The 13,392-nt window shown below is 35.2% G+C and overlaps 1 protein-coding gene across 1 annotated transcript in view; it reads left to right on the top strand.

Annotated features, from left to right (window-relative positions):
* Nucleotides 1-13,392, top strand: part of LRP1B (LDL receptor related protein 1B) — a 749,866-nt gene that overhangs the window by 537,549 nt on the left and 198,925 nt on the right. Inside the window, exon 33 of the mRNA XM_050899978.1 lies at nt 13,013-13,153. Within this exon, the coding sequence (XP_050755935.1) occupies nt 13,013-13,153 (141 nt within the window). The remainder of the gene's footprint in view (nt 1-13,012; nt 13,154-13,392) is intronic.

Here is a 13,392-nt window from a genome sequence, read left to right as displayed (position 1 = left end):
GATTGGCTTGCACTTTGTGAAGGCGTCTTTGGGTTATGAATTAATGGTTGATGATTTGAATAAATAGATGATTTGGATTTTCAGAGGTCTGCTAATATTCTTTGTATTAAATTGGTTGGAAAAAAAAGTTGTTCTGTTTGTTATACTTTGCACATTAGAAATGTTTAGAATGTTCAAAAACATCTAACTTATAAAAAAAAAATCAAAAGAAGAACGGTAACATAAGGAAAAATTCCTAAAAAATTCAGGAAGTCTTTAAGCTGCAGATTGCTGAATATTATAAGAACATTGCTTTGAATTGACTGTTTCTCATATGCATCATCAGCTCTTGGCCCTTGCTGGAGCTAAGATACAGTATGTTAAGAAATTCCAGTCTGACTCAGAACTAGTATTTATATTATTCTAGCGATGATTTTAGAGCTTTCCATATTTCCTCCAAATGCTTTGCTGACCTCTGTTCTGGTTTAATTAAAAATTATTTATATTTATCTTGGATGTTCCAAAAAAAAGTTCAGTTGATAAGTAGACTTCTGTTGGGATAGTTGACTCATCAACTGCCAGAGTCTTTTTATAAAGTATTTTATTTGATTGATTAATTATATAATGTACATATAGATGATGTGCTTGTGAAAGCTATGCTAAATGAACTCCAAAGACTTTATACACATGGCATAAATTAAGTCATATTTTAAAGTAGTAACTGCTAAAATAGTTTTATTATACACATATTTGGCCAGTATTGAATTCTAAAAGCTGTCAAAATCTGTTGGAGAGGGGATGCTTTTATGTATGCATTCATAAACAAAAGCAAGTTTTGTGTCAGAAGGAGTCATGAATGTTAATATAGACAAATTGTCTTTCGTTGATTTGATTGTGACTAGAAATAGAATGACCTTTACTTTAGGGAGCTATTGGAAGTCTTTAATATGAGCTGTTGTAAAGAGTATTTGTTCATACTGTCACTGAGATGTCTGTGGTACCAAGTCTTCATCTGTGATTCACAGAAGCTACAACAGTGATGATCCATCTGGGATATTGAATAAAGCGTTTATAGCTATCATTTAAAGAAGAGTGTTTCATGCTTGTTTGCGTGAAAGTAGTTGAATTTTTGCAGATGTGGAGATGGGAGAATTTCTGCTGCGTAGTTTTTAAACATATATACGTCTAATATTCCGAGTTTGGGATGCTTTGTTTTTATGGGTGATGACAGTTCTTCAAATTGGTAAACTCTACTCAAAATTGGTAAACAAAACTTACACTGTGTTTGGGTTTTTCTGTTAGTTTTGCTTTTGGATTTTGTCTTTGCTTTGGAGCCATAGTTGTGATAAACTGCAATATGACATTACAGTATGATTCCGTATATAAATCTGTTGGGGAAAAGTGCAAACAAATACAGTTTTATAAACAGGACTGTATGTGCTGATTGAAAAACATGAAAAGTTTCTGTATTCATTTCTCCTGTATGTTTTTATATTGTGGAACATACTGTAGCAACATAAATGCCATCTATTTGCCTGAAGTGCTGGTGGCTTTACATCAGCTTCTTATAGTCAGGCTTTCGTGCATGTAGAATGGATCAGAACAGAAAATCCAATGCAATACGAAGCAAGATAAGAGATCTGTAATTGATAAATGATCATAACTAATAATATATAAATAAAGAAGAATGAATAATTTGTTCTAATGTAAGAATTAACATGATAGTGTGTGAAAATTTAGTACCCTTGTTGATCTGTTTGCCTACAAGTTTAATAGGAAGTTTTAGAGGTGAATCACAGTAATTATGCCATTTATTGCATCATTTTTGGTCCATTTCATAAATTTTCTTGACTGCTTTTATCTAAAAACACAGTAAACATAAAAACCAACATGAGCTGGAATGTTTCTTCTCCGTGTATATACTAAGCTAGCTTTTTTTACCATTTGAATTCATCAGTGACTGAAAAGGAAAGAGATATGATATCTGTGCCCACACTCTTAACTGTTTTATGGCATTTAGGTTCCACTCAGTGCTACAGAGTCCTGTAGGCTTCTGCTGTCTTTTGCATTTTTCTGTCTTTTGCATTTAGTGTCTCCCCAGGTAAAAGTAGTATTTTGGACAGCTTATATTTTTTGTTTCTTTGTTTTAAGTATATGATCTTGTCGTATTGTTGGGTTGTGTTTCCACTGGGGCAGAAAGAGGAGATAGAGTAGGGTATTTTGAGACTCCCTTTGCACAGTAGTCTCACCAGGTCATACATTGGTTGGTTGTTGTTGATCATCAGAACCTTTATTGGTCTGAAGAGCTAAAACAAGGAAACGGTGGAGAGAACCTCGGTGGATTGAGGGGACAGGGTAATGTGATCTGAGATAGCCTTGGTTCCCATGCCCCCCTCCCCCCTCTGCCAAGGGTAGGTGCACTGGGGGAAAAAGGACTGTTAGAAAAATTGCTGAATTCTTAATTAATTTATTATACTGGTGATCTCTTCTAGTACTTCAGTCCTTCTTGCTTCTGAATTTTTTTTTAGCTGTTTTTGAAGCATCTCCTTACTAGCATCTGTCCCAGCCATCAGTCTCCTTGTCAGAAAGCAGGAGCTCCCAGAGACACCCGAGGATAATCCAGTAGTCTGCATGAAGAGCTAGTGTCTTCCATTCTTTGTCTGGACAGCCCCTTGCACAGAAAACTAACAGATCTTCTGACAGTTTCCAGTGGTTTTTGCTATGTCTTACAGTTTAGGTTCCAGAAGATTTTTCAGAACTATAAAAAACTAATGACTGACAGAGGCTTGGCCCAAGACTGACTTCTTTCTTGCTTTGGTAATCTCTGTGTTCTGCCATCTCTGTGTTATCGTGATCTTTGATTCTGTTAATTTCAAAACAGGAAAAGAAATGAGAAGCAGTGAGGCACTCCATGGTTATGTACTGTGATATCAACTCAATAAATAATGCTAGCTAGGTCAGTAAAGTTTTTGGTTTGCTTTTTAATATAGCTTATGGAGTAGTTCAGAACTTCACCAGGCAATGACGAATGCCACTCCCCTTTAGTACTACTCCTCAATCTCCTCATTGTTTGTACCTCATTGCTTTCAATCCCTCTATTTTAGTGTTGCAGTTTAGTCGTTGTAAACTGTTTGGAAGTTACCACTACTGTTTCAGATGTTTACTGTTGTTTAGTCCTTTCCAGGCTCTGTTTAACATTTTCCTACTATTATATCCTTTAGTAGGAGCGTATAGAAGGTAATGATAAGACATGAAAAAATAATGTTAGCAAACAAGTTGGTGCCAAAGTGACTCTCAGGTTTATCCATGAGGGAAATGGAAACAAGTTATATAATTCACATCTTTCTGTGTTTTGGTTCTTTCATTTATTGGTTTTCTACTCAGTAGTGTCAGTCATCTTTCTTTTTCTGTATGCTGAGCTCCAAAATTCCTAGTCTTTTGGTGCCTGATTTTGCTATTACTATTTTTTCCATGCCCTTAAGCATACAAAAAATTATTTTTGCTGTTGCCATTCTGTATTACAAAGATGTTGCTATAAATCCATGACGAAGTCACATTTGCTTTTCTACTCTTCCCACTTTTTCTTCAAATACACATTCACTGAGTGAAATGTCAGTACATGCAACATCAGCCATTTTTAGTTAATTTACCATTCAAAATGCGTGTGAATGCTTTGTTTAGTACCTCCCACTGTTTATTGTCTTGCACTTGGTCAACGGTAATTTTCTTCTGCTCCTATGTTAACTCTTCATTTTATTTTGTTCAAAAACCTCTGAAGTTCTTCTGGTCTTTTAGAAGCTTATCTAATTCACAGCACCCTATGCCCCGCATAATTTTCAACACCTACTACTGACACCATTTACAAATTGATAACAAATATATGCACTATTTTGGAAACTCAGGATGTTCCATGTGAGAGAATCTCTGATTTTCTTATATGGTACAGCAATACGCTTTTCAACATTAAGAAAATACTTCCTATACTTGTGTTAAGGTTTGAGTTTAATATATCATATTCAGTATCTGATTTTAGCAGTTTTCCCAGTAGCCAATGTCTGAGTGTGATGAAATTATACAGATGTATTTGGCATTCTGCAAGAAGTCTCATTTCCTGCCTTCCAAGTTACTTAATGAAAATGGTTCCTTGACTGTGACTGAAACTGGTTGGAAATTTACCTTTGTGGTGAGAACTATATGTATTTTGGGATTGGTGAGCAGAGTCATTATATTACAAGATTTGAGTTACAAAGGAACTTGCAGCAATATCTAATGTATTTCCAAACGGGCTTATTCTTTCTTGAATGATATATGGCTCTGAATCATAAACTGAGCATTGCTAGAAAAGTATTGATTAGTTACTGTAAGCTTGTAGCTGAGAAGAAAAAGATATTGAAGGCTTCTGTCAGCAGTTTTGGTGGAGGTATTTGATTGGATTTTGTATCAAGTCCTCAGAGAAATACAGTTTACACAAAATCACAAAATTCAGCTCATTTCACTACATAATAGGAATATGATGTAGATTGTGTAGATTGTATAATGAGGATAATTTGTTGTGCATTGCTGATTTTTTTTTTAAATACTTGTGGTAGAAACCTCAAAGGAAATATTCCATGATGCTAAGTAGTAGCCTTTTTCTAGTTATTGTTTACTAGTATAAAATAGAGTAACTTCATGTAGTGAATGGTTCTATATGTAAGTGCTATTTCTGTTGAAATTCATGTAAAAAAATTTCAATCAGCAATACAACAAAACCAGACATATATAATAGCTTTTCAATGGGAGTGCAGATATTAGAACAAAGTCTTTTGAACACAAACTGTATATAATACAGCCATCGAGGTGTATTATCAAACAATCAAAATAGACAGTAACAATTACAATATTTCATTTTAGACAGAAAATGTGAGTTCATATTACCAAAAGATATTCATGCTGCCATTTACTTTCATCATGTGGTTAAATGATATATTGGTTATTTGATTTTTGTTTTACCCTAAATAAAGTTTTAAAAATAACACCAGAATGCTTTTCTAGTAACTCAAATGGTGGGAGATGTGACTTTGCTGGATGTCATTGCAAAGGGAAAGGGGCTGCTTAGATCAGGAAACTTCAAATACATACACCTTAATTTTCCAAGTCATCAGTCTTCTAATTGCCGTAACACCATTCATTACATTAGCATTAATACATGAAATATATCTAGGCAATTTGCCCGGTTCTAAGTACAGTACATAGTTGTCTTCCATAAATACTCAAACCACCATTAATGAAAACTAATGGCCCATCAAAATTTGCATTCAGAGTACTGCTCGAAATCTCCAAAGGACTGTCCACAATGCTAGTGTAGCAATTTTTGGCATTTGAAATTGCTCTTTCCCAATATGTTGCTGCGCTTAATGCTAATTACCCAACAAAATGGATAAATACAACAATTTTAATGCATATTATAACCCAGTTTCAGCAACAAGATTGTAATTAGTGATCGAACAACACTCTTGTTAGCATAATCAAGCAAATAAATCATTTAACTTCAGTTTGATATTTAAAGGTTTCAAATAGTGTTATTTCTTCCCTAGTTTGTGAAAGCAAGTTGTCTTTATGCTAAAGTCAAGTGGGTTTGTAAAATCATCTACTATATTTTAAAATGAATATAGAAATAGATTAATTCATCCTGATACTAGGTATCGCAGATGAGTTACCTACTGAGAGAATATATTAATAACGCGGAGAGAAATAGTCCAAAACTCTGCTTAGAATTATGGTCAAAAATAGCTGTGTAACACGTTGGGGGTTCTTTGGTATGAGACTGTGTGGTGGTGTATATTGGCCACCCAGCAGTTTCTGAACAATTAAAACCTGTATTCTTTAGGTCTTAGTGCATAACTGGCCAGCTGTGACCAGTTCATGGTTTTAGGCAGGTAGTCATAAGAGGTTTGACCTCAAGATGTCTGTACTTCAGAATTTGTGGGTTGGTTTTTTTGGTTTGGTTTTGGTTTTGGTTGTTTTTTTGTTTGGCGTTGTTTTTGTTTGGTTTCGTTTGTTGTTAATATGTCAGGAATTGCGTGAGCTTTCTCATTTAACTCCCCATACTCTATCCACACCTCTCTAAAACTTGCAATGCACCATAGAAAGCCTCCATGTAAGAGAAGAATAAATACAAGTTCAGTAAGATTTTGTAAGTTATATTTTTAATTAAATGTTTATCCAGGTGTCATGTTAACAAGGATAGAAGAGGAAGATGAATCATTTTGAAGTGTATTTTGAGTATTCACTTGTGATTTGTCGTGATTTGTCCTTTTTAATGGTGTAGGTAACATAGGAGACTACTCAACCTCTGTGTTGTCAGTACACAACCTCTGTACAGTCAAGTACTTCAAGTACTAGTAATGAGTTTATGCTGTGATGATTTCTGTTTCTTCTGTCAGAAAGGGAGAAGAACTCTATGATCTGACATGTCTGACAATTGATGGAAATTGTCTAGATACAGTTAAATGTATATGAAAGCAGCAATACTCAGTAAGCAAAAGAGGTACATGGTGGAACATTCGGTTGGTGATGTAGAAATAGTTTGGCTCTATACTAATACTAAAAGGGAGAAATGAAACTATTTGTGGTGTAGATAATTATTGGTAATTGAACTTCTTGATTAAGCGCATGCCATGCCTTCATGTCTTGGTAAAAGAATATGCCAAGTTGGTTATTTTGGGGGTTTCGTTTGTTTTCTTTCCCTAAAGAGACAGGCAAGTCAGCAGATTGCAGTTTTGGGAGGCTGTCGAAACCATAGCCAAGCATGAGGTTTTGCACAAAGTACTAAAGAAATGCCTGAAGGAGTTTCATCACTTCTTTGAAGTAAATGATGAAAAACATTGAAACTGTATGTGTTTTGCTTCCTTCCTGTACTCCAGTCTTAAAAAAAAAATTTTTATGGATGGATTTGGATACATAAAACAGTAAGTTCTAGTATACTATACGCAAGACAGCAGTCATTACCAAAATTATTTAAAGGGCCATGCTGATTCATGGTCAAATAGAGGATTTGAAGACTGAAATTGCTTCTTCACATACAATCATTTCATTGAAAAAGTTAGCCTAAACCTTTGGGATAGATATTTCATTATTGTGGGTCATAATCTCACAGAAAAAAAAAAGGAAAAGAAGTCAAATTCCCATGATGTCACTTCTGGGTTGTATCACATGATCACTTTTATATTCTTATCTCGCATCTGTCTTTTTGTTATAATTCACACCATCAAAATTGAGCACAGGAATTTCTTATTCTAAGGATTGTCTGATAAAAGAATCATCAGATGCAAGCTGCTATTAATTTAACAGATTGATCTCGCAGGGTGATCTTTTCACTCAGTCAATTCTAGCATCTTTACATGCATAGGATGATAGATTTCCTTTAATTTTTACCCAGGTTTCACTAGAGAGTTCCATTTGTGTCTCCAGGTCTTCATATTCAGAATATTTTCATTCTGTAGATTGTTGTCTGATCGTATACCTGTGAAGACTACTCAGAAAATGCTTTTTTCCTTGATATTTTCAGAGTTTATTTTCTTTTGTGCAGTAACTTTTTACAGTTACTGCAATGGAAATTATTTTTCAGATCTGCAATTTCCATCATGAAACACTCAACTGTCTGGCTCTACAAATTAGTTATTTAAATATTAAAACTGCAGCATAGGCAACAATTCATTTAACTGAAAAGAAAATGAACTAAAAATCAAGTTAATACACAACATTTGTTGGAAAGGCAGTGTTCCTGAAGTTTAAAAGTTTTTTCAGTCTAGGGTTTTACTTTTGGTTCATCTACAGTAATAACTTTTTCTGTCTGAAATGAAGATGCTGATGATGTTAAACTCGCAATTGTACAGACTTGCTCCATTTAATTATTTCATTTAAGACATTTAAAAGATACATAACTATTTGGAGAAAAAGAAGAAATGTTCGTACTTTTTTCTTCATGTAGAACATTGCTGCGAGATTGTATTTCACTGTAATTAATACTTTAAATGTAGTCATGAGTGAAATGTTAAATCACTGCAAAGCGGGAGTTTGTTAGTAACCTAAGCATGTCGTACTGTCCATATACTGCCATTTACGTTGTCCCAGTTTAAAAATACATGTGACAAACTGAAGAGAAACTTGAATTCAAATTGCTGCGATAGTTTCTTTTCCTTTTTCTGTTTTTTTTTTTTTTTCCCTTTCATGGTTAAATTTAACATTCACACAAAAACTACATTATGTTGCCCTTGAGACTATTGGTCAAATCTAGCTCTGAGGTAATATGGTATTAAAATGTTAGCTAGTTGAGTTTGTTTAAAATAGTTACTTTTCCAAAAGGCTGAGAGCAGAGGGGAGTTGTTTGCACTTGTTTTTATACCATTTTGTTAACTCACAGAATATAACAGAGATGGGCCAATGAAACCTTGTTTCTTTGCTGCGACTTCCTAGAAGGCGAGTACCAGAACTACATTTTGTTTAATTGATTAAATTTTACTAACAAAATACCTTAAATTTCTCTGTAGTATAGGATTTTAGGAAAAATATCGGTTGTGGATCCTCAGAAGTATAATTTTAAATTCATAACATAAAAATCCGTAACTTCTTTTCTGAAATGGTGATCTACAGAGCGTTAGCCAGTCACTAAGGTGAATGACTTGACTAAGTCAAGAGAAACTGATAACCCACAATGAGTTGGAAGGAGGTCATTGTACTGTTTAAGTCTTGTGAAGGGATTAAGGACTCAGATCGGGTGTTCTGACATTCAAAGAAACTGAGAAACAGACACTGTGAAACGTATTATGGACTGTGGAACTTGTCAACCTGGAACGCTGAGGCCATCTCATCATACATCTGTGTGTACTCTAGAGACAGTGAGGACTGATGTGTTAAGGACTTGAAATCAGAAGATTGGCTATGGTTTCTGTGTCAGTGTTTGGGCATTAGTTCACTGAAGTTTGAGTTTGATATCAAAGCTGTTTAAAATTATATTCTGATGCATTGGGAGGCAGAGCCTGCTTTTCTTTTTTTTCATGATCTCTTAGTTATTGATTGTAATTTGTTTTTAATGAAAAATATGTTTTAGCATTACAAGCAATTTTGTTCACTTGTGAAAATTAATTTCTTCCCTAGAGTAAAGTCAGTAGAATTTTCATATATAACTAGGCATTTTAATTTAGGATTTTCTATGGAAGTAGCCTCAAATCAGCAGTTGTTGCAGCAAAAGTGGAACTTGTAAAGGCTGTTTTCATGTCTCCTGAGTCTTAATAACACAGTACCTTCAGCTTCTCTCTATAACCTTCTCTCCATAGTACCTTGTCATGGTTTAACCCCAGCCAGCCACTAAGCGCCACACAGCCTCTCGCTCACTCCCCTGCAGTGGAATGGGGGAGAGAATCGGAAAGAAGGTAAAACTTGTGGGTTGAGATAAAGACAGTTTAATAGGACAGAAAAGGAAGGGAAAATAATAATAATGATAAAAGAATACACAAAAAAAAGTGATGTACAACGCAATTGCTCACCACCCGCTGACCGATGCCCAGCCAGTCCCTGAGCAGCGGGCCGCCACCCCCCAGCCAGCTCCCCCCAGTTTTATTGTTCAGCATGATGTCATATGGTATGGAATATCCCTTTGGCCAGTTGGGGTCAGCTGTCCTGGCTGTGTCCCCTCCCAGCTTCTTGTGCACCCCCAGCCTCCTCGCTGGCAGGGCAGCACGAGAAGCTGAAAAGTCCTTGACTTAGTGTAAGCACTGCTCAGCAACAACTAAAGCATCAGTGTGTTATCAACATTATTCTCATCCTAAATCCAAAACACAGCAGTATACCAGCTACTAGGAAGAAAATTAACTCTATCCCAGCTGAAACTAGGACATACCTCCAGTGCAATACCCCACATCTTTCGTCCTAAGACCTTGCTACAGTTTCTCTCCTGCTCTTCTGCACAACAGATGCCTCTACTGCAAGCGCTTGTAGAGCCTTCCCCCATTCACAACTCCACAATTTCCTATCACAATACCCCATTTTCCTCACGTATTCCTTAAATTTCTCCCTTTTTTTCTCTCCACTCCATTCCCCATCTTCTCTGTGTCAAAACAAAGCACAGGCTGTTGCCACTCTGGAGCTACACATGAAGTGATATGCTGGCCAGCGCATGTGCTGCGTGGCCATCTGGCTGCCAGCAAAATGAAGGGATTCAACCAGTCAATCATTCCACTGTTTTGCAGTATGCTGGGGCTCAGTCCGACAAGATTTTGTATGGGGTGGCTTTTGAGTTCATCAAGAAAGTATGGCATATGCGTGTTCTTGGTTTCGCTTCAAAGGAAATCTGTATTTTGACAAAGGTTGTGTTAGCTCTGTGCATTGATTTTTTCTACGGTCTTAAACAGTTATCAAAAACTAGCAGAAGTATCTCATGCTTTTACTGTGAAAAGTAGAATACAGGATGGTGTTGTTCCCATTACATTTGACAGAAATAGCTGGCAGTGCTTTGCATTGGATTTGTTTGTCTACAGCTAGAAACATCAGGAAGTTCTTCACCGAAATAATGCTTTTATGCAATGTCGGAAGGATGACATTAAGAGTTAGCATTGGCTAAGTGTTTTCTGTATGTTCGGTATGCTCTGTGTTTCAGTCTCACCCAGACAGGAAAGGACTGATTTGCTTTGCTTCCAGCAACCATTGAGATTGATGAATAATGGGAACAAGCTGGCTGAAATTAATTATGATAAAAATGAAAAGATTATGTTATAAGGGAAACAGCTGAAGGACTTGGCATTGGTTAGGTAAGGAGCTCTTCACTGTGAACATTCAGTCGCTATGAGTTAGCCGAGTTCTTGTTTTGGAAGCAAGTTTAAATTCTCAAGTGTTTAGTCTGTTAAAATTAGACAGTAAGCATCATTACTATGTTTATTATTCTTTGGATCTGACGAAAGTTTGCTTGCCTTTCAGAAATACTTTTTTGCAATTTCAGTGCATTCTTTAGTTTCCTTTAAACTGAACCATTGCTGTGTACCTCATTGAAGATATTTATGTAGAATACATTAGTTTGCATTAAACAAATGATTCCACCTTGAGGGTGCAATGCTGGTGCCTGCATATGTGAAATTTAAAGGTTGGGTTTTTTTCTCTCTTGACACATGGCAAGTCACAAAAGCATGTCATGGCTGATTTCTGTACCCTGATTCTCAAGCTGTGATACTCTCAGGTGTGATATAAGGGTGAGCAGTCCTTGGGCACGCCTTAGACACTTGACGATAGTCCCTGACAGTATGGCCATTATGAGTAGCAGTGCCATACTACAGAGCTTTTCCATCATCACCCCAGCGTCTTTGTTGAAACGCCAACAAGACATAGCTGTTGTAGAAAGCAGTTCTATGATCTTGATGTCATCCTTCAGAGCTACAGTAAAGCTAATAAATGTGGCCTTTTATATGCACAGGAGTATAAAGAAATACCAAGAGAGTGAAGGGCATTTCTAGCGTTCTTCTGATTGCCCCTCATTTTAACCTATTCTGTCTTCCAAGCCTTAGCAATAGGGAATACAAATTTTCTATGAGAACTGCTGTGAAGGTTTTCAAAAGTGTATGTTTAATATTCTTTTCTTCTGTTTGCATTATTTCTTCTTGCTGTGTTTCCTGATAGGTCTTATTTGCTTTTTTCTTTTTGCTTTGTGGTGGTTGTGACTTATTTTATACCCCATTTGTATAATATCAAGTGATGGCATGGAACATGAAATACTCAAAACTTGGTAGGAATACCACCCCAATACTGGTTTGAGGAAAAGTAGTAAAGATTATTACCTTAAAGAAATTACAGACCATGGACACTGAGGCATGTTACTAGCTTTCATTAGATGAATAGAAGACTAACAAGCTCTTTAACTGAAGAGGCACTTTCATTAATTCCAGCAGGTAATGAGTCAAAGTCTCAAAATGACAAACTGATAACACTGATAAGTGTTGTATATTTCTGAACAAAACTAAAGCAATTCCTAATGTTGGTATTTAAATTATGTTAATGGGGCTTCAAAAATAACATTTTCCTGAAGTGAAGTAAGTGAAATGAAGTAGAGAATATACGTCTCATATACCTTTCTGTCTCTTGAAATTTCTTTTAAACTGCTTGTCTTCATACACTGTTGTTTAAATTGTTATGAAGATTATCTTTACATTAATACTGACATTTGTATCTTAATTTCTTTTTTAATGAAAATTTACATTCTACAGTAACCAATATGGCCACAGCAGTATGATCAAACTTAGTGTTTCTATCCTCATGTCACTTAGAATCCTGTCTGAATTTAAGTGAAATCTTTATGACTGAAGTCACCTGAAATCTAACCGTTGAAAAATATGTTGCATGTACTGCAATTGCGCATCAAGTGAGAATTCTCTGTCATAGATTTTTGACAAGTCCTTCATACTTTGATTCAAGTGTTCTGCATGTGTGGATTGACAAGGATGGTTTGAAGTTTTATGCTAATATGTGCATAGCATGTCTCATTTTTTCTGTTATTTTAAAATCTTGGGTAAATTATGATGAAAAAGTTACTATCACTGTAAGTTGGTAATTTCAAAATTTCTTTAAGACAGTAACAAGATTCTTAATTATTTTTATGGTAATTGTCATACTTCTTAATTTGAACACTCAAGTCAATGAAAACCTGGAACCAGAGTTCCTGTCATCTCTGCGTACATGACAAATGGATATAGCAAAGTTTGAGAACAATCCCTGTGTTTAGTACGTGATCTGTGAATATGGTTTTGTAACTTTCAGTTATAAATTGGGCATAATTCAGTTTTTCCACTTAAAAATGTGTGAAAATCTATCACCTAAAGATAAAAAAGTAAATTTATAAATCCAAAATTTCTGTTTTTAAAATAAAAAACTCAACTTTATTTATTCTTTGAGCAATTTTCCTTAAAATTGATCTGAGAATTAACCTTAAAAGCTTTTTCCCACCTTAGGTTTCAAACATACATAATTTGATAGTGATCCTTTTAATTTTTAAAACTTGAAAATTTTACAGATAAAAAGCTTTGGTGGGCAGACCAGAACTTAGCTCAGATTGGTACCTGTAACAAAAAAGACGGAAGAAACCCAACTGTCCTGCGAAACAAAACTTCAGGTGTTGTACATATGAAAGTGTATGATAAAGCAGCACAGCAAGGTATGTTAAATTTTAAGCATGTTTAACCAACTTTTAGACTGCGTAGTATCTTTTCCCATGTTATTCTCCAAACGTGGCTAGAACAAAATAATACATGTTTCATTGTAATTCAGTGATAAAATGCTATAAAATATTTTATTATTGAATAAATTACTGAATATAGTAGGATAATTGATTTAGCATATCTGCCTGATATATTTTAATTTATCAGATGTTTTCTGAAGTTTACACTATAGTGA

This window comes from Gymnogyps californianus, chromosome 7 (assembly GCF_018139145.2).
Source record: "Gymnogyps californianus isolate 813 chromosome 7, ASM1813914v2, whole genome shotgun sequence".
Classification (NCBI taxonomy): Eukaryota; Metazoa; Chordata; class Aves; order Accipitriformes; family Cathartidae; genus Gymnogyps; species Gymnogyps californianus.
The sequence above is the reverse complement of the archived record's forward strand: the minus strand, read 5'-3'. Positions and strand labels throughout refer to the sequence as shown.